Source organism: Bufo gargarizans, chromosome 3, assembly GCF_014858855.1.
Source record: "Bufo gargarizans isolate SCDJY-AF-19 chromosome 3, ASM1485885v1, whole genome shotgun sequence".
Taxonomy (NCBI): domain Eukaryota; kingdom Metazoa; phylum Chordata; class Amphibia; order Anura; family Bufonidae; genus Bufo; species Bufo gargarizans.
This window is the reverse complement of record NC_058082.1, coordinates 238,803,101-238,827,528: the sequence shown is the minus strand read 5'-3', so window position 1 is coordinate 238,827,528 and position 24,428 is coordinate 238,803,101. Positions and strand designations below refer to the sequence as shown.

The 24,428-nt window shown below is 45.4% G+C and overlaps 1 protein-coding gene across 7 annotated transcripts in view; it reads left to right on the top strand.

Annotated features, from left to right (window-relative positions):
- Positions 1–24,428, top strand: part of DMD (dystrophin) — a 3,186,583-nt gene that overhangs the window by 2,563,964 nt on the left and 598,191 nt on the right. For all 7 annotated transcript variants that reach the window (XM_044284724.1, XM_044284721.1, XM_044284723.1 and 4 more), the window contains one exon: positions 181–337. In XM_044284724.1, the coding sequence (XP_044140659.1) occupies positions 181–337 (157 nt within the window). The remainder of the gene's footprint in view (positions 1–180; positions 338–24,428) is intronic.

The following is a 24,428-nucleotide window of genomic DNA, read 5'->3' as shown; positions in this document are numbered from 1 at the left end:
TGTGGTAGCTCAGCATGTGAATCTGCCTCTTTTTCTCAGCAATAAATTCTCATCAAAGAGCAGCTCATACATTAATTATTATTTCTCATCTAAGAGAGACTGGTATCAGTATGAAATGAGCTGTACATCTGCCATGATCTTTCTCCCCCTGACAATAATGTGATGCATAATGTCTTGTAGGTCTCATTTAGAAGCCAGCACGGAGCACTGGAAGCGATTACATATCTCTCTGCAGGAGCTTCTTGCATGGCTGCAGCTGAAGAACGAGGAGCTAAAGCAGCAGGAGCCCATTGGTGGGGATGTTCCCAAACTGCAAAGCCAGATTGACACGCATCGGGTAGGAGGTTTTAGTATTTTCTCACATGTAAAAACACATTTCCCATTTATATATATCGTATTTATATATTTATGATATATGGATAAATGTCACTGTCCTCTGTGAAGAATCCACCATACCAAATATAATAGTGAAGAAATATATACAAAAGATATATATATCAATACGTTTTGTTTTAATATAAGTTAGTCTAGCATTAGTAAAATGAAGGTGTTATTTTTTTCTGTTACAGAAATAAATTCTATTAAATGCTTCCTTTTATAGCTATAGGGTTAATGATACCAGTGTGACTGCTAGCAGCCACCACTAGGGGGAGCTTAGAAGCTTAAAAGGGTTGTCCAGTTTCGAAAATCCATTTTCATTTTTTTGTATGGAATTCTAAGTTTCTATAAGGGGTCTTATGTTCCAAGTACTCATATCATGGCCAAAATGGATAAAGAGTATCTCTTACCCTTGAAGACCTTCCTTGCCCTGCATATTACAGACCTCCTATTAATTGGAATGAGAGCAGTGTTGAGCGAGCATGCCCGGCTGAATACCAGTTCGGCTCGAGCATTGCTATGCTCGGCACATGGCGATGACGCGTGTTCAGTTCATTCTAAGACAGGGAGAGCTGAGGATAGGAAGGGACAGAGAGTGTAGGGAGTGTAATCGAATATTATAAGTGTACAAAAACGTTTGAGACCCAAAAGTCTTTGTAAGGACTATTGTGTCTGACAGCAGCAGTATATTTTTGTAGCTCAACCTGCGCTAAATTGCTCAGTGTTAGGGAGCGCTGTGCATAGGAAGAGAATGACAGTGTAGGGAGTGTAAAGGAAGAGTTTTATACAAAAACTTTTCAGAGACCCAAAAGTTCTTGTAAGGACTATTGTGTGTGACAGCAGCAATATATTTGTAGCCAACCTGCGCTAAATTACTCAGTGTTAGGTAGAGCTGTGCATAGGAAGAGAATGACAGTGTAGGAAGTGTATAGGAAGAGTTTTATACAAAAACTTTTCAGAGACCCAAAAGTTCTTTTAAGGACTATTGTGTGTGACAGCAGCAATATATATTTTTAGCGCATCCTGTAATAGGCCGCTGCAGACAATTAAATTAAATTAAATACATCTACTGTTTAAAGTGTGCGCATCCCTAAAATATCAATGACATCCAGTGCAGTTTTCCGTAGATGCTGTCTGCTGCGGACTGTTAAATTATCCGCGCCACATCTCCTATTTAAAGTGTGTGCATCCCTAAAATATCAGTGAAATCCAGTGCAGTTTTTCTGTAGACACTGCGAACTGTGGTACCTGTCCTGTATAACGTTCCTCATCACAAATACTGTTGAACATGTTTTTGCACATACACTTCCAAATCCTACGCTACTGTACGTGTGACATACTTTTAAGAATATATCACATTTAAAATGAAGAAGGCGAGCAGTAGGGTTACGGGGAAGTGGCCGTGATGCTGCTGGTGCACACAGAGGCCGTGGCCCTGGGCACGGAGAAACTGTGCCTAGTGCCAGAGCACAAGAAAAACAATCATCCAAAATACCTAGCTCCATGTCCCAGTTTGCAGGGTGGTGCAGGACACCATTCTTGAAGTCAGCCCAGTGTGAGCAGGTGGTCAGTTGGATTGCAGCAGATACTGCTTCCAGTCAGTTAAGCACCACCCTGTCTTCCACCAAGTCCAGTTTCAGTAGCCAGGAGTCTGGTCCACACAATCCTCACCCTGATCCTCCTTCCTTCCACCATTTACAGTGTGGCCAAACAAGTGATCCCACACTTGGATATTCCGAGGAGCTCTTTTCAGCACCATTACTTGAGTTGGCCATCTTGCCAAGCACGCTTGAAGAGGGACATGAAATCTTGTGCCTTGATTCCCAACCTCTTGAGCATCCACAGTCACAAGAACATGACGGTGGTGAATGGCAATTAGAGTTTAATGAGGTGGATGATGATGATAGACAGTTGCCAATAAGTAAACCGCAATTACTGTCTTAAGAGATTGAAAAGGATGAGACACAGTTGGCAATCACTGATGTTGTGGTTAGCCCAACAAATCAGGAGGATGATCAAAGTGAGGAAGTGGAAGAGGAGGTGGTGGACGATGAGGTCACTGACTCGACCTGGGAAGGTGGCAAGCTGAGCGAGGAGAGCAATACAGAGCGGAAGGGATCAGCAGCACCGCAACAGGCTGGAAGAGGCAGTGTGGTGACAAAAGGGAGAAGGCAGGCCACACCAAACAGGCCCGCAACTCTTTTACATAGCACCCCCTTGCGGAAATCTCCCTTGCCAAGGGGTAGATGTTCCACAGTCTGGCACTTTTTTGAAAAAAGTTTGAACGACAAAAGAGAAGTAGGTTGCAACCTGTGTCATACGAAAATGAGCCGGGGTGTGAACACTAGCAACCTCACCACCAACAACATGATCCGTCACATCGCATCCAAACACCTTAATAAGTGGGACGAATACCTGGGTCCACAATCTGTGTCTGCGGGTCACACCACTGCCTCCTCTTCCCTATGTTACATGCTGGCCAATCCCCTGTCAAAGGCGCAGGCCCGAATGCCTCCCGCCCTGCACCTGGACCTTCGCAAGCACCATCAGTGACCACATCCACTTCCGTGTCCAAATACAGCATCCAAATGTCCTTAACCAGGCCTTTGAATGCAAGCGAAAATACCCAGCCACCCACCCACAGGCCATAGCACTAAATGAGCAGCTTTCCAAATTACTAGCCCTGGAAATGTTGCCATTTAGGCTAGTGGACACTGAGGCCTTCCGCAGCCTCATGTCGGCGGCCGTCCTGCGTTACGCAGTCCCCAGCTGCCACTATTTTTCAAGATGTGCTGTACCCGCCTTACACCAACATATGTCCCGTAACATCATACTTGCCCTGACCAACGCAGTTACTGGAAAGGTCCACTTAACCACGTACACATGGACAAGTGCATTCGGCCAGGGATGCTACATTTCCCTGACGGCACTCTAAGTGAATGTTGTGGAGGCTGGGAGCGAGTCATACCCTGGGATGGCACAGGTGCTACCGATGCCAAGGATTGCGGGCCCTGTGTCGATCAGGGTTTCCGCCAGCACCTACATTAGTGGCTCCAACCCCCACTTCTCCTCCTCTGCGTCCTCCTCCTGAAGCTGGTATGCTTAAGGGACAAACAACACACCGCCGCAGAGCTATGGCAGGGGATTAGAGACCAAATTGAGCTGTGGCTCTCGCCACTCAACCTAGAACCAGGCATGGTTGTGTCTGATAATGGCCGTAACTTGGTGGCGGCTTTGGAGCTCGGCAAGCTTAGACACATCCCATGCCTTGCCCACGTTTTCAACATTGTGGTTCAGCAGTTTCTCAAAACCTACCCTAATTTTCCTGAAAGCTACTGGTGAAAGTGCGCGGCGTGTGTGCACATTTCCGCAAGTCACCAACAGCTTCAGCCGGTCTGTCAACGCTGCAGCAGCGCTTGAAATTTCGAGCTCACCGGTAGTGATGAGTGGCAGGGATCATATTTGAATCCGTGCTATTTTACGAATATTTTGTAGAATATTTGTCACATATTCGCGAATTCGTATATATTCGTTATATTCTACATTGTATTTTTGATGCGAAAATCGGCAAGGCAATTATCGCGTAATATGGAATATTACACAATAAATACAGGCGTGGGTAGTGCTGTATACCGTATTTTTCGCCTATTAGACGCACCTAGGTTTTTGAGGAGGAAAATAAGAAAAAAAAAATTTTGAACCAAAAGGTGTGCTTTTGGTGGGTTTCCAACTAATGGTGATCTGTGGATGGCACTATTATGGGGGATCTGTGGATGGCATTGTCATGGGGGAATCTGTGGATGGCACTGTTGTGGGGGCATCTGTGGATGGCACTGTTATGGAGGCATATGTGGATGGCACTGTTATGGGGGATCATTATGGGGGCATCTGTGGATTGCACAGAGTCCCTGTGTAGTGAATGGGGGCCGGCATCTGGTTCTATAATGGCGGCGGGGCCCAGTGAAGTCACTTTATTCTACCACACCGGGCCCCGCTCACAGTAGTATTTTCATATCTAACTTGTAGGTATTGTTAAACTATTCAAATATCATCTGAAATCCAGCGCTTTACTTACTACTAACTTCGTAGCAGTCAGGAGGCCGGGCGGGCGCTCACAGCGTGACTCACTATTTCATGCACCTGCTTCATTCATAAAGTGGGCGGAGCAGGAGCGTGACGTAGTGAGTCACGCTGCGAGAGCCAGCCCGTCCTCCTGACTGCTATGAAATTAGTAGTAAGTAAAGTGCTGGATTTCAGATGATATTTGAATAGTTTAACAATACCTACAAGTTACATATGATGATACTACTGTGAGCAGGGCCCAGTGTAGTAGAATACAGTGACTGCATCGGGCCCCGCTGCCATTACAGAACCAGATGCCGGCTGCCGACCCCTAGCACCTCCTTCCTCTCAGCCAATACCCCCGACAGCCGCAGCATTCGCCCCATAAGACGCACTGCTATTTTTTCCATCTGAACATATGATTCCTCCTTGCTTCTTGCTTGTGTTGGTAATCTGGCACACATGGCTGGCTTCATGTTAGGCTTCCTTTTTAGCGACCTGTGCGTTATATGCATTTTAGACAACACGGATTACTGGTTGTTCACCCTTCTCAACTCCCGCTACAAAGAGAACTTCTCATCTCTCATTCCTCTGGTGGAGAGGTCGAGCAAAACGGTGCAATACCAGAAGATCCTTGTTGAAAAGCTGTTTGTTGCTCCCAAAATTTCCATATGACAACTCTGGCGGTAGAGTCCGTAGTTCCTTGGCCAACTGAGGAGGGGAGACAAGGGGAACACATAGCAGTTCCAACAGAGGCAGGGCAACACTCTCCAAAACCTGTACAGTTTCATGACACCCCGCCAGCACCCTCACACTGATGTGTGGCCTACTGTCACAAGGAGAGAATAATTTTGGAAGATGGTGAAGGAGTAAACAGCAGACGGTGTCAGCGTCCTCAATGATCCCTCAGTGCCTTATAACTACTGGGTGTCCAAGCTTGACACATGGCGCGAACTGGCACTCTACATTTTGGAGGTGCAGGTCTGCCATGCCGCCAGCATTTTGTCTGAGCGGGTATTTAGTGCTGCTGGTGGCATTATAACAGATAAGCGTATCCGCCTGTCAACTGAAAATGCTGACAGGTTTACTCTTATAAACATGACCAAGGCCTGGATTGATCATGACTTCTTGACTCCACCAGAGTCTTTAAATGTGTTGTTTATAATTAGGGATGAGCAAACCCGAACTGTATAGTTCGGGTTCGTACCGAATTTTGGGGTGTCCGTGACACGGACCCGAACCCGGACATTTTTGTAAAAGTCTGGGTTCGGGTTCGGTGTTCGTCGCTTTCTTGGCGCTTTTTGAAAGGCTGCAAAGCAGCCAATCAACAAGCGTCATACTACTTGGCCCAAGAGGCCATCACAGCCATGCCTACTATTGGCATGGCTGTGATTGGCCAGAGCACCATGTGACCCAGCCTCTATTTAAGCTGGAGTCACATAGCGCCGCCCGTCACTCTGCTCTGATCAGCATAGGGAGAGGTTGCGGCTGCGACAGTAGGGCGAGATTAGGCAGATTAACTCCTCCAAAGGACTTGATTAATTGATCGATCTGCAGCTGTGGATCATTGAGCTGCTGATACTCAATTGCTCACTGTTTTTAGGCTGCCCAGACCGTTTGTCAGTCACTTTTTTCTGGGGTGATCGGCAGCCATTTTGTGTCTTGTGGTGTGCCAGCACAAGCTGCGACCAAGTGCATTTAACCCTTAATGGTGTGGTTGTTTTTTGGCTAATTCCTACATCAGTGTGAAGCTGTCACACCAAGTGCATTTAACCAACAATAGTCTGGTTATTTTTTGGCCATATACTACATCAGGGGCAAGCTGCGCCTGTCACCAAGTGCATTTAACCCTCAATGGTGTGGTTGTTTTTTTGGCTAAATCCTACATCAGGGTGAAGCTGTCACACCAAGTGCATTTAACCAGCAATAGTCTGTTTATTTTTTGGCCATATACTACATCAGGGGCAAGCTGTCACCAAGTGCATTTAACCCTCAATGGTGTGGTTGTTTTTTGGCTAAATCCTACATCAGGGTGAAGCTGTCACACCAAGTGCATTTAACCAGCAATAGTCTGTTTATTTTTTGGCCATATACTACATCAGGGGCAAGCTGTGCCTGTCACCAAGTGCATTTAACCCTCAGTAGTGTGGCTGGTCAAGCTGTCACACCAAGAGCTTTTAACCATCAATAGTGTGGTTATTTTTTGGCCATATCCCAGTCTAATTCTGTCAGTAAACCTATACCTGCCACCCAGCGCCTAAATACTAGGCCTCAAATTTATATCCAGCTAAATCTGTCGTTACTGCTGTACTGTTGTGGCTAGTCAAGTTATTTAGTGTCCGTCAAAGCACATTTTTTGTTCTGGGTTGATATACAATTCCCAATTTAGCAATTTCCTAATTTAGTGGTTTCTGCTGTATCAGAGCTATTTGAAATCTATCCCTAAAAGGGTATATAATATTCAAGGTGCACATTGGGTCATTCTGAATAACTTCACACACACACTACTGTGCATTTCCAAGTCTAATTCTGTCAGTAAACCTATACCTGTCACCCAGCGCCTAAATACTAGGCCTCAAATTTATATCCTGCTAAATCTGTCGTTACTGCTGTACTGTTGTGGCTGGGCAAGTTATTTAGTGTCCGTCAAAGCACATTTTTTGTTCTGGGTTGAAATACAATTCCCAATTTAGCAATTTCCTAATTTAGTGGTTTCTGCTGTATCAGGCCTACTTTAAATACATCCCTAAAAGGGTATATCAGAATCAAGGTGCTGATAGGGTCATTCTCAATAACTTCACACACACGCTACTGTGCATATCCCAGTCTAATTCTGTCCGTAAAACGTATACCTGTCACCCAGCGCCTAAATACTAGGCCTCAAATTTATATCCTGCTAAATCTGTCGTTACTGCTATACTGCTGTGGCTAGGCAAGTTATTTAGTGTCCGTCAAAGCACAGTTTTTGTTCTGGGTTGAAATACAATTCCCAATTTAGCGATTTCCTAATTTAGTGGTTTCTACTGTATCAGAGCTATTTGAAATCTATCCCTAAAAGGGTATATCATATTCAAGGTGCACATAGGGTCATTCAGAATAACTTCACACACCCGCTACTGTGCATTTCCAAGTCTAATTCTGTCAGTAAACCTATACCTGCCACCCAGCGCCTAAATACTAGGCCTCAAATTTATATCCAGCTAAATCTGTCGTTACTGCTGTACTGTTGTGGCTGGGCAAGTTATTTAGTGTCCGTCAAAGCACATTTTTTGTTCTGGGTTGAAATACAATTCCCAATTTAGCAATTTCCTAATTTAGTGGTTTCTGCTGTATCAGGCCTACTTTAAATACATCCCTAAAAGGGTATATCAGAATCAAGGTGCTGATAGGGTCATTCTCAATAACTTCACACACACGCTGCTTTTCATATCCCAGTCTAATTCTGTCCGTAAAACGTATACCTGTCACCCAGCGCCTAAATACTAGGCCTCAAATTTATATCCTGCTAAATCTGTCGTTACTGCTGTACTGCTGTGGCTGGGCAAGTTATTTAGTGTCCGTCAAAGCACAGTTTTTGTTCTGGGTTGAAATACAATTCCCAATTTAGCAATTTCCTAATTTAGTGGTTTCTGCTGTATCAGAGCTATTTGAAATCTATCCCTAAAAGGGTATATAATATTCAAGGTGCACATAGGGTCATTCTGAATAACTTCACACACACGCTACTGTGCATTTCCAAGTCTAATTCTGTCAGTAAACCTATACCTGTCACCCAGCGCCTAAATACTAGGCCTCAAATTTATATCCTGCTAAATCTGTCGTTACTGCTGTACTGCTGTGGCTGGGCAAGTTATTTAGTGTCCGTCAAAGCACATTTTTTGTTCTGGGTTGAAATACAATTCCCAATTTAGCAATTTCCTAATTTAGTGGTTTCTGCTGTATCAGGCCTACTTTAAATACATCCCTAAAAGGGTATATCAGAATCAAGGTGCTGATAGGATCATTCTCAATAACTTCACACACACGCTACTGTGCATATCCCAGTCTAATTCTGTCCGTAAAACTTATACCTGTCACCCAGCGCCTAAATACTAGGCCTCAAATTCATAGTCAGCTAAATCGTTGGTTACTGCTGTGCCTGTATTAGTGTAATACGGTACCTAAATAGATAGCCAGATAGTGTTAGGTGTCTGTAAAAAAAGGCCTGAATTTGAATTCAATACATTGGGCCAAATAATATTTTTGTTGTTGTGGTGAACGATAACAATGAGGAAAACATCTAGTGAGGGACGCGGACGTGGACATGGTCGTGGTGGTGTTAGTGGACCCTCTGGTGCTGGGAGAGGACGTGGCCGTTCTGCCACATCCACACGTCCTAGTGTACCAACTACCTCAGGTCCCAATAGCCGCCAGAATTTACAGCGATATATATGGTGGGGCCCAATGCCGTTCTAAGGATGGTAAGGCCTGAGCAGGTACAGGCATTAGTCAATTGGGTGGCCGACAGTGGATCCAGCACGTTCACATTATATCCCACCCAGTCTTCTGCAGAAAGCGCACAGATGGCGCCTGAAAACCAACCCCATCAGTCTGTCACATCACCCCCATGCATATCAGGGAAACTGTCTGAGCCTCAAGTTATGCAGCACTCTCTTATGCTGTTTGAAGACTCTGCTGGCAGGGTTTCCCAAGGGCATCCACCTAGCCCTTCCCCAGCGGTGGAAGACATAGAATGCACTGACGCACAACCACTTATGTTTCCTGATGATGAGGACATGGGAATACCACCTCAGCATGTCTCTGATGATGACGAAACACAGGTGCCAACTGCTGCGTCTTTCTGCAGTGTGCAGACTGAACAGGAGGTCAGGGATCAAGACTGGGTGGAAGACAATGCAGGGGACGATGAGGTCCTAGACCCCACATGGAATGAAGGTCATGCCACTGACTTTCACAGTTTGGAGGAAGAGGCAGTGGTGAGACCGAGCCAACAGCGTAGCAAAAGAGGGAGCAGTGGGCAAAAGCAGAACACCCGCCGCCAAGAGACTCCGCCTGCTACTGACCGCCGCCATTTGGGACCGAGCACCCCAAAGGCAGCTTCAAGGAGTTCCCTGGCATGGCACTTCTTCAAACAATGTGCTGACGACAAGACCCGAGTGGTTTGCACGCTGTGCCATCAGAGCCTGAAGCGAGGCATTAACGTTCTGAACCTTAGCACAACCTGCATGACCAGGCACCTGCATGCAAAGCATGAACTGCAGTGGAGTAAACACCTTAAAACCAAGGAAGTCACTCAGGCTCCCCCTGCTACCTCTTCTGCTGCTGCCGCCTCGGCCTCTTCTGCTGCTGCCGCCTCGGCCTCTTCTGCTGCTGCCGCCTCGGCCTCTTCCTCCGCCTCTGGAGGAACGTTGGCACCTGCCGCCCAGCAAACAGGGGATGTACCACCAACACCACCACCTCCGTCACCAAGCGTCTCAAGCATGTCACACGGCAGCGTTCAGCTCTCCATCTCACAAACATTTGAGAGAAAGCGTAAATTCCCACCTAGCCACCCTCGATCCCTGGCCCTGAATGCCAGCATTTCTAAACTACTGGCCTATGAAATGCTGTCATTTAGGCTGGTGGACACAGACAGCTTCAAACAGCTCATGTCGCTTGCTGTCCCACAGTATGTTGTTCCCAGCCGCCACTACTTCTCCAAGAGAGCCGTGCCTTCCCTGCACAACCAAGTATCCGATAAAATCAAGTGTGCACTGCGCAACGCCATCTGTAGCAAGGTCCACCTAACCACAGATACGTGGACCAGTAAGCACGGCCAGGGACGCTATATCTCCCTAACTGCACACTGGGTAAATGTAGTGGCAGCTAGGCCCCAGGCGGAGAGCTGTTTGGCGCACGTCCTTCCGCCGCCAAGGATCGCAGGGCAACATTCTTTGCCTCCTGTTGCCACCTCCTCCTTCTCGGCTTCCTCCTCCTCTTCTTCCACCTGCTCATCCAGTCAGCCACACACCTTCACCACCAACTTCAGCACAGCCCGGGGTAAACGTCAGCAGGCCATTCTGAAACTCATATGTTTGGGGGACAGGCCCCACACCGCACAGGAGTTGTGGCGTGGTATAGAACAACAGACCGACGAGTGGTTGCTGCCGGTGAGCCTCAAGCCCGGCCTGGTGGTGTGCGAATTTTGGCGAAATCTCGTTGCAGCTCTGGGACTAGCCGGTTTGACGCACATCCCTTGCCTGGCGCATGTGCTGAATTTGGTAGTGCAGAAGTTCATTCACAACTACCCCGACATGTCAGAGCTGCTGCATAAAGTGCAGGCCGTCTGTTCGCGCTTCCGGCGTTCACATCCTGCCGCTGCTCGCCTGTCTGCGCTACAGCGTAACTTCGGCCTTCCTGCTCACCGCCTCATATGTGACGTGCCCACCAGGTGGAACTCCACCTTGCACATGCTGGACAGACTGTGCGAGCAGCAGCAGGCCATAGTGGAGTTTCAGCTGCAGCACGCACGGGTCAGTCGCACTGCGGAACAGCACCACTTCACCACCAATGACTGGGCCTCCATGCGAGACCTGTGTGCCCTGTTGCGCTGTTTCGAGTACTCCACCAACATGGCCAGTGGCGATGACGCCGTTACCAGCGTTACAATACCACTTCTATGTCTCCTTGAGAAAACACTTAGGGCGATGATGGAAGAGGAGGTGGCCCAGGAGGAGGAGGAGGAGGAGGAGGAGGAAGAGGGGTCATTTTTAGCACTTTCAGGCCAGTCTCTTCGAAGTGACTCAGAGGGAGGTTTTTTGCAACAGCAGAGGCCAGGTACAAGTGTGGCCAGCCAGGGCCCACTACTGGAGGACGAGGAGGACGAGGATGAGGAGGAGGTGGAGGAGGATGAGGATGAAGCATGGTCACAGCGGGGTGGCACCCAACGCAGCTCGGGCCCATCACTGGTGCGTGGCTGGGGGGAAAGGCGGGACGATGACGATATGCCTCCCACAGAGGACAGCTTGTCCTTACCCCTGGGCAGCCTGGCACACATGAGCGACTACATGCTGCAGTGCCTGCGCAACGACAGCAGAGTTGCCCACATTTTAACGTGTGCGGACTACTGGGTTGCCACCCTGCTGGATCCACGGTACAAAGACAATGTGCCCACCTTACTTCCTGCACTGGAGCGTGATAGGAAGATGCGCTAGTACAAGCGCACGTTGGTAGACGCGCTACTACGAGCATTCCCAAATGTCACAGGGGAACAAGTGGAAGCCCAAGGCCAAGGCAGAGGAGGAGCAAGAGGTCGCCAAGGCAGCTGTGTCACGGCCAGCTCCTCTGAGGGCAGGGTTAGCATGGCAGAGATGTGGAAAACTTTTGTCAACACGCCACAGCTAACTGCACCACCACCTGATACGCAACGTGTTAGCAGGAGGCAACATTTCACTAACATGGTGGAACAGTACGTGTGCACACCCCTCCACGTACTGACTGATGGTTCGGCCCCATTCAACTTCTGGGTCTCTAAATTGTCCACGTGGCCAGAGCTAGCCTTTTATGCCTTGGAGGTGCTGGCCTGCCCGGCGGCCAGCGTTTTGTCTGAACGTGTATTCAGCACGGCAGGGGGCGTCATTACAGACAAACGCAGCCGTCTGTCTACAGCCAATGTGGACAAGCTGACGTTCATAAAAATGAACTAGGCATGGATCCCACAGGACCTGTCCATCCCTTGTGCAGATTAGACATTTACTACCTCCCCTTAACCATATATCATTGTACTCCAGGGCACTTTCTCATTCAATCCTATTTTTTTTTTCATTTTACCATTATATTGCGAGGCTACCCAAAGTTGAATGAACCTCTCCTCTGTCTGGGTGCCGGGGCCTAAATATATGCCAATGGACTGTTCCAATGTTGGGTGACTTGAAGCCTGATTCTCTGCTATGACATGCAGACTGATTCTCTGCTGACATGAAGACAGATTCTCTGTTACGGGACCTCTCTCCTCTGCCTGGGTGCTGGGCCTAAATATATGCCAATGGACTGTTGCAGTGGTGGCTGACGCGAAGCCTGATTCTCTGCTATGACTTGCAGACTAATTCTCTGCTGACATGAAGACAGATTCTCTGTTACGGGACCTCTCTCCTCTGCCTGTGTGCTGGGCCTAAATAAATGACAATGGACTGTTACAGTGGTGGCTGACGTGAAGCCTGATTCTCTGCTATGACATGCAGACTGATTCTCTGCTGACATGAAGACAGATTCTCTGTTACGGGACCTCTCTCCTCTGCCTGGGTGCCGGGGCCTAAATATCTGAGAATGGACTGTTCCAGTGGTGGGTGACGTGAAGCCAGATTCTCTGCTATGGGACCTCTCTCCAATTGATATTGGTTAATTTTTATTTATTTTATTTTTATTCATTTCCCTATCCACATTTGTTTGCAGGGGATTTACCTACATGTTGCTGCCTTTTGCAGCCCTATAGCCCTTTCCTGGGCTGTTTTACAGCCTTTTTAGTGCCGAAAAGTTCGGGTCCCCATTGACTTCAATGGGGTTCGGGTTCGGGACGAAGTTCGGCCGAACTTCTCGAACCCGAACATCCAGGTGTCCGCTCAACTCTATTTATAATGTACTGAATACACGGTATTCCCATGTACAAGGGTTTATGGTTGAATCTTCCTTTTCTCATCCTCCTTCTCTTCCAACATATCAACATGCTTATTCGTCACATATAATGCCCTCGCATATATGCCCTTTAAATATAATATATTACAGGGTCAGCTCAGCTGCAGGCCCTCGCATATAATTTTTGGGAGGGTCAGCTCAGCTGCAGGCCCTCGCATATCATTTTTTAGAGGGTCAGCTCAGCTGCAGGCCCTTGCATATAATTTTTAAGAGGGTCAGCTCAGCTGCAGGCCTTCATCTACAATCTTTTACTGGGTCAGCTCACCAGCAGGCCCGCACCTCAAATCTTTTAAATAGTCAGCTCACCAGCAGGCCTGCAACTCAAATATTTTACAGGGTCAGCTCACCTTAAGGTAAGGCCCTCACATATAATTTTTTAAAGGGTCAATTCACCTGCAGGCCCTTGCATATAATGTTTTACAGGGTCAGCTCAACAGCAGGCGCTCGCATATAATTTCTTTACAGAGTCAGCTCACCAGCAGGCCCGCACCTAAAATCTTTTACTGGGTCAGCTCACCTGCAGGCCCCCACCTAATTATACCTAATAGGTAATTTGCGCGCATGCTGCCTTGCTTGGATGTGGTAGCCGTAGCAGTTTCACAGGCTCCCTCTCCTGAATCAAACACTGATTCCCCGTTACCCGTAGTCACCATGGTTTGCGGCGACAATAACATCTAAAGTGGATGGGCGAGACATCCGAATGAATCGGTGCCGTCACGAGGACGTGTAATCGGCCCCAGGTTAACCAGAGTCACCAAAGCAGCAGCAGGCCCTCACCCATAATGTTTTAGATGGTCAGATCAGCAGGCCCTCACACATAATGTTTTAGATGGTCAGATCAGCAGCAGGCCCTCGCCCTTAATGTTTTAGAGGGTCACCAGCAGGCCCTTGCTCCAAATGTTTTGAGGGTCACCAGCAGGCCATCAATCATAATTTTTAAAGGGTGTGTATGATGCCCTCCTTTATGTGTAATAAAGGGTGTATTGGAGTGCCGGATCCTTGTAATTTCTGGCAGCCCTTTCACTTAGTGCATAGGCTTTATGAGTGTAGGAGTCCCACTACCTGAACAATTGTACCACAATGTGAATGAGGCCCTCCTTTATGTGATATACAGGTTGCATCGGAGTGCCTCTTCCTTGTAATTTTTGCCAGAACTTGCACTTTATATACAAGTAAATATACATATCAATTTTTCCTATAAAATCTAAAACATTTTCTTCGGTTTTGTGCATATTATTGTCAGTCTGTAGAAGTGGCATACTATTCAGACAACATCATTCCCAGCAGTGACCTGCAAGTCTAAGATGCATCCAGACATCCTCCTCATGCTGTTACAGAACCATTTTGGTGGTGTTTCCATAAATTTCTGACATTTTCCTATGAACCAGACACCCTCCCCTTTTCAGAGCAGGGAGTACCTGGTTTAATGCTCTGGTTCTCCCATTGACTTCCATTATACTCGGGTGCTCAGTCGAACACCCGAACATCCCACGGTGCTCGATCAACACTAAATGAGAGTTGTTTAATGCTTAATTTCCACTCTAGGACCCAAGTCCCGCCACCCTTGCCAATCAGCTGTTTGAAAGGGTTGAGGAGCTTGTGCGAACTCTCCTTCCTCTTCAAAGATTACCTGTGTGTCATCTGCTTTGCAGTGGTGGTGCAGTGTCCTGTAATTGCAATAGGTTTTCCCATTCAATTGATTAGGATGGATCAGTTATAATTACATTGCATTGGCACTGGAGAGGAAATTATGCGCAGGTAAAGTTTGAAGAGGAAATAGAACCTACATGAGTACCAGCTCATCAACAGTTGATATTTCAATGCTCAACCCCTTTAAATATGATTATAAAATCTGTTGATTAAAACAATTCCAAGCCTTCCTTATAAGGGTTTCTGCTTCATGTGGTATGGAGTGGCATAAATTTATAATTGCACATATGTAAATAATTGTAGAACAGGTAAACAAAATCAAACACCCTAGAAAAACCTTTAGAAAATATATGATGGGAAAGTGATACTTTAACATCTATACACTGTGCTATGGCAGTCAATGCAATTTAATTTTCATGTTATATGCTAGTACTAATTTCTAGTATGGTTTTAACACATTTTAAATGTGTGGGGGGGGGCATTTGTAGTAAAAATAAAAATAAAATACTCTCAAAGTTATTTTTACAATCATCTGTACACTATGATGAGCTGCTGATAATGCTTTATGGTTTAAATGTACATTGGTGAGACTACTACATACTTTAACCTGAGATCATTGGTGGGGGACCCATTCTAAAACTCCTGCTTTCAACACAGCAAGAGACTGTTATGCTCTTGATACTTTGCCTTGTAAAGTCAACCTGCAAGTTAGGAAAAGTGGACAAGGAAGTGAGAACACACAAAAGCAGCACACCATTGCAGGAACTAGATAAGCTCGGAAGCTTTTGCTCAGGCCTTTACATAGGTGAATTTGCCATATATACCCCAAGTTATGCTCTCATTTGCTGGAGACAGATTGACCTATGTTCACACCTGGTTCATTATTAACTTAGAATTGTGTCCGTCCTATCAGAGTTTTCACAGGCCATAGCAGAAGGAAGTTGAAGGGGATGTCCGCTAACAGCCTGGAATGTAGCACAGTAGGATGGGTGGATAATCCGGTGGTCGTGACTTTCGGGAGAGTGGAGATACCAGTGGACAGAGCCCGCCGTCATTACATAGAATAATGCACACTATTATTTTAACTACAGTATATCAATGGAACAGAAATGCTGCTCTCTAGTGCAGTTTTCTCTCTTTTTTGCTTTTTTACTCACATAATTGGAGGACTTATCTCTTACTTTTCTGTGGGTGGGCAGCAACTGCATCTCCAGTAAATGCACTGCAGTTAGCTCTTCTTTGCACATAAAATAGCCCTGATACACAGCCCCAACAATTCTACTAATAAATAGCACTATAATATGTAATGCTCCCACTATTTTCTTCTCCGCTGTCTAGAAAAATATAAAACACTATGTGGCACATTTATCAAGACCACCATTTTAGATCTCCTTCCCCACCAGCACAATACCCACTTTTTTAGACCTGGCATGAGTAGGGAAAAGTCGCAGATTGCGGCACAACTGACCGTTGTGCTGCAATCTGAGCCAGAAATGCATCTAATATAGGCGTATTTCAGCTTCATAAATGACCCCTATATTTTTATGAATTTAGAAGAAGGGATGAATAACTGAAAGTTGTTGGGGCTTCTTCACCTGCTTCTCTGTGAGATCACTACTCCAGTACTAAGAAGAGGAAGAGAGCAGAGAAGTTACTAAGCATGTTAGTCCACCACTGAATGCAGGACAAGGTGGACCAAAATTTCACCCAAATAGAAAACAGAGCTACTAAAGAAAAAATGTAATGTACATAAAAAAAAACTATATTTTTATTGCATGTATACTGTAATTATACATAGTTTAAAATGATCTTTTAATTCTATGATCATGCTTTAACTCCATTAATATTTTTCCTCTGTCCACAAAATAATGGGTTCATCAGAGTTTATTAGATCATCTTGTATCCATTGACTTATCTAATTAATTTTCAAATTAAAGTGCATCACTCTACAGTTCAGTCCTGTCACCTTTTCTTCATTGATCAATGAGTGATGGACACTGAATCTGCACTGGTTTTATGCTAAGTCTAGTAATACTATAGGTCCTTAAAGTGAAGAAGCAGAAGCACTCAGAAGAGTGCTGTCTCTCTTCACTAGCTAAAGATGGACATGTGGAAAGTCAGCTGAGATCTTGTGCCCCATCATTCTAGCTATCAATGGTGGTCTCCGGACCCAGACTCCCACAAATTAGAATGGCTGACATGTCAAAAAATTTCTGAAAGTGCGTTTATACTTTAAAAGCCATATAAAGAACTGCTCTTTGAGTGTTGTTCACTGTTACAAGAACCTTGTGCTCTTTTTTTAAATACAATGCTCTCTTCACTAATTATGTAATCCCTAACATTTAGATTTCTAGAAGTTTGAATGTTATGGCTAATATATTTATTGGGAAGCTGGTTGAGAAGTTGCTGCCATACCAGCCTCTGTTTCCCTAGCTCTGACAAACAGCAGAACAATACGGATAAATAAATCTTTGATGTTTGCCCTGTACATTCTTCTGTCTCTCATGACATTATATCACATTGGTATCTGCCTGATCTAGGGCACAAGCTGACCTAAATTTGTCTCCATGCTGTTAGCATGCGATGAGCATTCTGTATAGCCACAGAATAAAACAACGGGACCAAGCATACCTTTCAGTTGCCCTTACTGTTTTCCACCACTAAGCAATGATCAATAAGAAGATTATAATCTTCCCTAATATAATGTTGTATTCTTCATGCCATGAACAAAGAAAAGTTACCACAGGCACCAATCCACAAAACAATGAATGTTTTTTGTGCAAAATCCCTACTGTGAAAAAAGGAACAAAAAAAAATACTCTTATGATATCGGCGTTTTGATTCAATCTTCAGAATTAGACATCACAGTGTGTGCAGAACAGAGGCTCAGTGCTCTGTATATCTTTCTGGGCCATTATCGTAGGTTATTTCCTTTGTTGGGAGTAAAGGCCAGAACAAAATGATTGGCACTTTTCTTACCTGACACTACTGTAGCTGAAATAGATTTTGGATAGGATTTATACTGATTATAGGTTCAGTTGAAATTGCTTGTATCTCCAAGAATGGGAATTGCAGGGATTTCAAATGCATTTTTCTTGCAAAATGACACTGAACCACCTGTTATGGGTCATATTGAAAGTTTCCTGTCTACCCACTGCCCAATTGTAGCTTGTTTGTACAAATTAACTACTCTTGTAGACAATGACTAGATAAGCTTATAAATTACAATACTAGAAATTGCTGCCTACAAAATCTGTCAAAAAAAATAATAATTCAGGATTTGAGAAAAGTACAAGCTGGAATTGCTTCAGCTCTATGCAAGTCATGAAGTATAGTGATCAGTTGGCTGCCAATATCTGTATCACTGAACTGATGGAAATCCGTGCAACCAAGGTGCCTGAATAGCACCATATGAGGGAATTTGGGTAGTGCCAGAAGGGCATTGGCATTTTCCAAAATTCTTCAAATTGCTCTAAATTTATTATTTATTATATTTATTATACTCGCTTATATAGCGCTGCTACAGACATTAGCATCATCGCAAGTATCGTATCATTCTCGTCTGTGTCCTCTAAGGGTGAAGAACTGATCTAGGTTGTATGAAGGGCATAAAAGAAATAAATAAATGAATTCAATTTTACAAGTTATAGGTTCTGCTTGGATTGATATATAGTGATGCAGAAAAGCAATTGTGCAGAATTAAGCACATTTACCATATGCCGAGTGATCTTAATAAAGAAAAAAATTCTAATTATGCGAAAAAGGAACATGATGTAAAAAATGGATGTCTGAACCCTTCGAAAATGACATTGTAACCTTATATTTCCATCTAAAAGATCAAAACAATTTTGAGCTCTAAATGGAAAAATTAAACAATGGCTAAACTACTGTACACTAGTTATTATGTTTGCCGGTAATTAAATCCAAAATTTTACAATTACATTTCAGTCTTGTTTACAATCCACAAACACCATAAATAATGGAGGTCTGCAGAATTGGCTGAGCGCCGTCGAAATGTAGAGGCAAATCCAGAGTGCTCATGTATAAAACAATGACAAGACAAATGGGACAAACATGAAAAAACTTGAGATGTGATACAGGAAAAATATGAAAATGACTAACATAAAAGTAAAGGAGCAGACAATAGACATGAAACTTTATGGTGAGCAGATTCCACTGTATGACATCAGTCTCACGCATCCGTTTTACGTATACATTTTTTGTATATGTTATAAGGATGGGAAAAACTTCATGTGAACCCACCCTTAGATGCTATTGTACAAGTTCCATAGTCCTGTTTATGTAATTGTTATGGAGGGAAAAGGCAGCACCATAAAGAGAATAATTCAGGTCAGCTTTGGGCATTACAGTTTGCTTTTACAGTCACATTGATCAATAGAATTAAAGTGTAGAATATGTTCTAAAGAGTAGTCTATAAGGGTACAAGCACACGGCACACGGTCAGTTTAACAGGTTTGGAATCCAAAATCAGGATTAGGTCATAAAATGAGAGAAATTGTACAGGGAAGATACAACTTCATCTCTTTCTTTTAATTCACTCCTGGTTTTGTCTTCCAAAACTGCACGCAGAAAATTGACTTTGTGGCTGTACCGTAACAGTGGTGCTGTCACAGGTAATGAGGAGGGGAAAACACCAGATAACACACAGAAGGAAATAGACCAGAGTCTAGGCCTCAAAGCTAAGGGAGAGGGATAATGACCTCCTAGGAATCCCTAGACCTCTCCTTAACTCTTGCCAATATGAGTAGACCCCGAAGGTGGAAATACTCATACACAGGAACCTTAGCCTTGGAGACCCTGGAAATCCCTAGGAATGGTGGCAGAGAATGAGACTATTCATTCCTAGTGATGGACCAACATCGGCCAGGACTTTAATGGCAGGTGAACCTGAAAAACCTTCAGGTCATATTTGCAGCCACCAAATACTTACTAGAAGTGCACAAATAGTCCCACAACATGGACAGTGACATAACAGAGGGGGATCATTGGTAAAAATTCCCACAAAAAAACAGGCCCCAAAAATTAGGCATTCACCTGACAGAAAAGAATTTGTGATTATGTGGCTGTAGGAACATTAGGCCGTCACTGGCTAATAATTTTACTGTCTGCCAGTACAGGCCCCAAAAATTAGGCATTCACCTGACAGAAAAGAACTTGTGATTAAGTGGCTGTAGGAACATTAGGCCGTCACTGGCTAATAATTTTACTGTCTGCCAGTACAGGCCTCAAAAATTAGGCATTCATCTGACAGAAAAGAACTTGTGATGATGTGGCTGGAGGTACATTAAGCGGTCAGTGGATAAAACTTTTACTATAGGCCACTGAAGTAGGGGCCCCAACAATTTATCATTCACGTGACAAAAAAGAACGTGTGATGATATGACTGTAGGTACATTATGCAGTCACTGGATACAATTTTTACTGTAGGCCAGAACAGGCCCCAATATTTAGGCATTCATCTGACAGAAAATACCTTTTATGCCGCTGAATATACATAAGATTGTGGTGGCGGATATGTGTGGGCTGGCATGAGTAAATTCAATTACATGTGGTCGTCACACAGGAGCTAGGCGAGTGCGCTTATTATCGGTCACGATCCCTCCTGCTGCACTGAACGTCCTTTCGGACAGGACACTGGACGAGGGGCAAGCTAAGAGTTCCGTGGCATATTGGGCCAGCTCTGGCTACAGGTCAAGCATGCACACCCAGTAGTCCAGGGGTTCCTTGCTTCTCAGAGCATCTACATTGTCCGTTAACCTAATGTAGACACCTGTCGGTCTAGGGGTGTTCCCTGAGGCTAGATACAGAGGGCGGCTGTTGATGGGTTCGCTGCAAGAATAATCTCATATCCGAAGTGACCAACACATCTTCAAACGGCCCTCTTCTTCCAGGCGTAGTACCTGTTTCGTTGTGGGTGGAAATTCCTCTGCCAGCTTCCACAACAGCACAATGCAGCATCTCTCACAGCAAGTCCTGGAAATGCTGCATTCTGACAGCCCTCTGATGCTGGTAACATTTCTGCCATTTTGTGTTTTTACCGGGGGTCTAAGTACTTTGCCACCCAGTACTGGTCCTTGCCCTTTATGCTTTTTATACGGGGGTCCCTCTTCAAACACTGGAGCATTAAGGCCCCCATTTGTACAAAATTGGAAGCGGTGGAGCACCCTGGCTTTTGCTCATCGCTCAGGAGAATGTCGTCCTTGGTCTCCTCCCCCGAGCCACGGACAACACCAGGGATCCCCGAAAAGTTTAAAGTCCCCCTCAAACCCTGCTCTTCTTGCTCCTCCTCCCCCCAGCCACCATCCTCCTCTGACTCTTCTTCAAACTCCTGCTGACTTGTCTCAGATGGAGTAGCCCCCCTTGGGAATTCATTAAGCATTGCGACTTTCTCATCTTCCTGCTCCTGCTCCTCGACGGCTTGATCAATGACACGATGCAATGCACATTCCAAAAAGAAGGCGCAAGGTACGATGTCACTGACCTGTTTGGTGATCTCATCAAATGGCCGTAGAAGTCTGCATGCGTCATGCATGAGCAGCCACTGGCATGGTGAAAAGAAACTAAGATCCCAGAATCTGTCCTGCTGCAGAGTTCGTATAGGTAGTCATTACCGGCTCGTGCAGCCTATCAAGCATATACAAGGTGGAGTTCCAGAGAGTCGGGCTGTCACAAATCAGACGTTGGACGGGCAAGTGGCATCGCTGCTGAACATCATGGCTGTAAGATCTTCTAAAATGACCAGACGTCCGCAAGATGTCCTGGACCCCGGGGTATTTGGCAACGAATTGCTGCACGACTAAGTTCAGGACGTGTGCCATGCATGGCACATGTGTTTTAGTGCGCTCAGCAGATTGGCACTGTTGTCGCACACCACTTTACTAACTGTCAAATTGATCAGGGTTAACCACTGATCGGCCTGTGACCGCAGAGCTCAAATCAGTACAGGACCGGTGTGGCTCTTGGCTTCCAGGCACAACAGCCGCAGCACAGCATGGCAATGTCTCATCTGGGACATCGAATAGGTTCTGGGGAGCTTGGGAAGAGGCAGTAGCAGTGGAAAAGGAGGAGTCAGTCGAGGAGGAGATGGAGGATGGAGTAAGAGGAGGAGAAGAAGAGGCAGGCCTGGATGCAATCCGTGGCGGTAACACCAAATACACACGGGAGCCACGGGTTACATGCTTGATGACCTTTAGAAGGTTCACTCAGTGGGCAGTAAAAGTTATGCACCTTCCCTGCCTATGTTTGCTAGATCACGTGTCTGTGGTCAGATGTATCTTGGCACCGACACTGTGTGCCAGAGATATATTCATTTGCCGCTGAATGTGGCCACATAACTCTGGGATGCCCTTCTGGGAGAAATATTTACTTCCGGGGACCTTCCATTCTGGTGTGCCAATGGCCACAAATTTTCTAAAGGCCTCCGAATCCACCAGTCTATATGGCAGTAGTTGGCGGGCTAGCAGTTCCGACAAGCCAGCGGTCAGTCATTGGGCAAGATGGTTACCCGGCGTCATCAACTTTTTATGCTCGAACATTTGGGCCATGGAAGCCTGCCTTCTGCCAGATGAACGCAACAACGGCACGGTGAAATGTGGAGTGGAGGACAAATGGGAGGAGAGAGGAGAAGAAGAGGCAGGATGTAAAGCACCAGGAGTGTGGCTTTGTGGGTTCTGACGGAGTTGCTCCCACTGGGCTTGGTGATGGGAGGCCAAGGTGTCTTTTTAAGGCGGTCGTCCCTAGGTGAGTGTTGGGCTTACCAGGACTTATGTATTGACAGCACAGGCTGCAGATGGCAACACTAATGTCAGCAGCTGACACGTTAAAAAAAAAGACCACACTGCAGAGTTATGTTCCGGCGTCCTGGGAGCGCCAGATGTGACTGTGCATGGTGAATGGCTTGCTTAAGAAACATTTGCAGTCTGCTTTTTGCCTCCTGTGCCCTGCAAGCTCTGCCTGCTTCTCCTCCTTCTCCTCCCTATTTGCTGCTCAGTCTCTCCCTCTGAACTTCCCTCCTCTTCCTCTCTAGTGGGCACCCACGTGAGTAGTCAGCAACATCATCTGGGTACTGTCGTCAGACCACTGGGTTGGCGGCCGTTGCTACCTCCTCTCCCTCATCCGATACCAAGTATAACTGTGCATCGGTAAGGTCTGGGAATGGATGGGAAAATAATTCCTCTGACTCAAGTGGAGGGGCTGGTGGTGGTGGTGGTGGTTGCGGGGTATTTGGGAGTACACACAGCAGAGAGTGAGGACGGTGCAGATACAGAGGATGAGGAGGGTGCACAAGGGGAAGGGTGAGTGAGCCATTCAACCAACTCTTGTGCGCCCTTTGAAGTAATAGCATGTGCATTCTCCAACTTCCCACTTAGGCTCAGGCCTGGTGCACCTGCCTGACCCCTACCACTCCTGCAGAACAGCCTGCCTCTCTCTCTGCCTTTCATTTTCAAAATGACCCTGTGCATAAGTCCCTAGAGAAGAGAGTATTTGTGGAAGCAGGTATATCAAACCCCTAATCAGTATTTTGTGAAGCCGGTATATCGCAGCCCTCAATCAGTATTTTGTGGAAGCAGGTATGTCAAACCCCTTTATCAGTATTTTGTGGAAGCAGGTATATCAACCCCTTAATCAGTATTTTGTGGAAGCAGGTATATCGCAGCCCTGAATCAGTATTTTGTGGAAACAGGTATATCAAACCCCTTAATGAGTATTTTGTGGAAGCATGTATATTGCAGCCCTCAATCAGTATTTTGTGAAAGCAGGTATATCAAACCCCTTAATCAGTTTTTTGTGGAAGCATGTATATCGCAGGCCTCAATCAATATTTGGTGGAAACAGGTATATCGAACCCCTTAATCTGTATTTTGTGGAAGCAGGTATATCACAGGCCTCAGTCAATATTTGGTGGAAACAGGTATATCAAATCAAACCCCTTAATTGGAAGCAGGTATATCACAGCCCTTAATCAGTATTTTGTGGAAGCAGGTATATCAAACCCCTTAATCAGTATTTTGTGGAAGCCGGTATATGGCAGTCCTCAATCATTAGTTTGTAAAAGCAGGTATATCAAACCCCTTATTAAGTATTTTGTGGAAGCAGGTATATTGCAGGCCTCAATCAATATTTGGTGGAAACAGGTATATTGAACCCCTTAATTAGTATTTTGTGGAAGCAGGATTATCACACCCTTCAAATATTTTTTTTGCCACAACAGTTATATCACACCAGCCTGTTTATTTGGGGCAACAGGTGTATCGCAGCCCTCAATCAGCATTTTGAAGAAGAAGGTATATCACACCCCTTAATCAGTTTTTATTGGGGCAATAGGTATATCACACCAGTTGCAAATAGTTGTTCCAATAGCGCTTGTCCCTCTATATAGCTGCGGTATCGCAGCAGAACCGCACACAACTGCTGCACAATACAAATGCACTATATACTTTCTATATTAGAAAGTATATTATAAGTATATCACACCCCTCAGTATATCACACCTATCGATATCACCCCTATACCAGTCCTTAAAAGGACTTTTGTGGCCCTATTAGCTAGTGTTCGGTGTCTCTAACAGCTTGTCCCTGCTCCACACAGCAACCTCTCCCTACACTGGCAAAATATAGAATGTAAAATGGCTGCCAGATCGGGTTCTT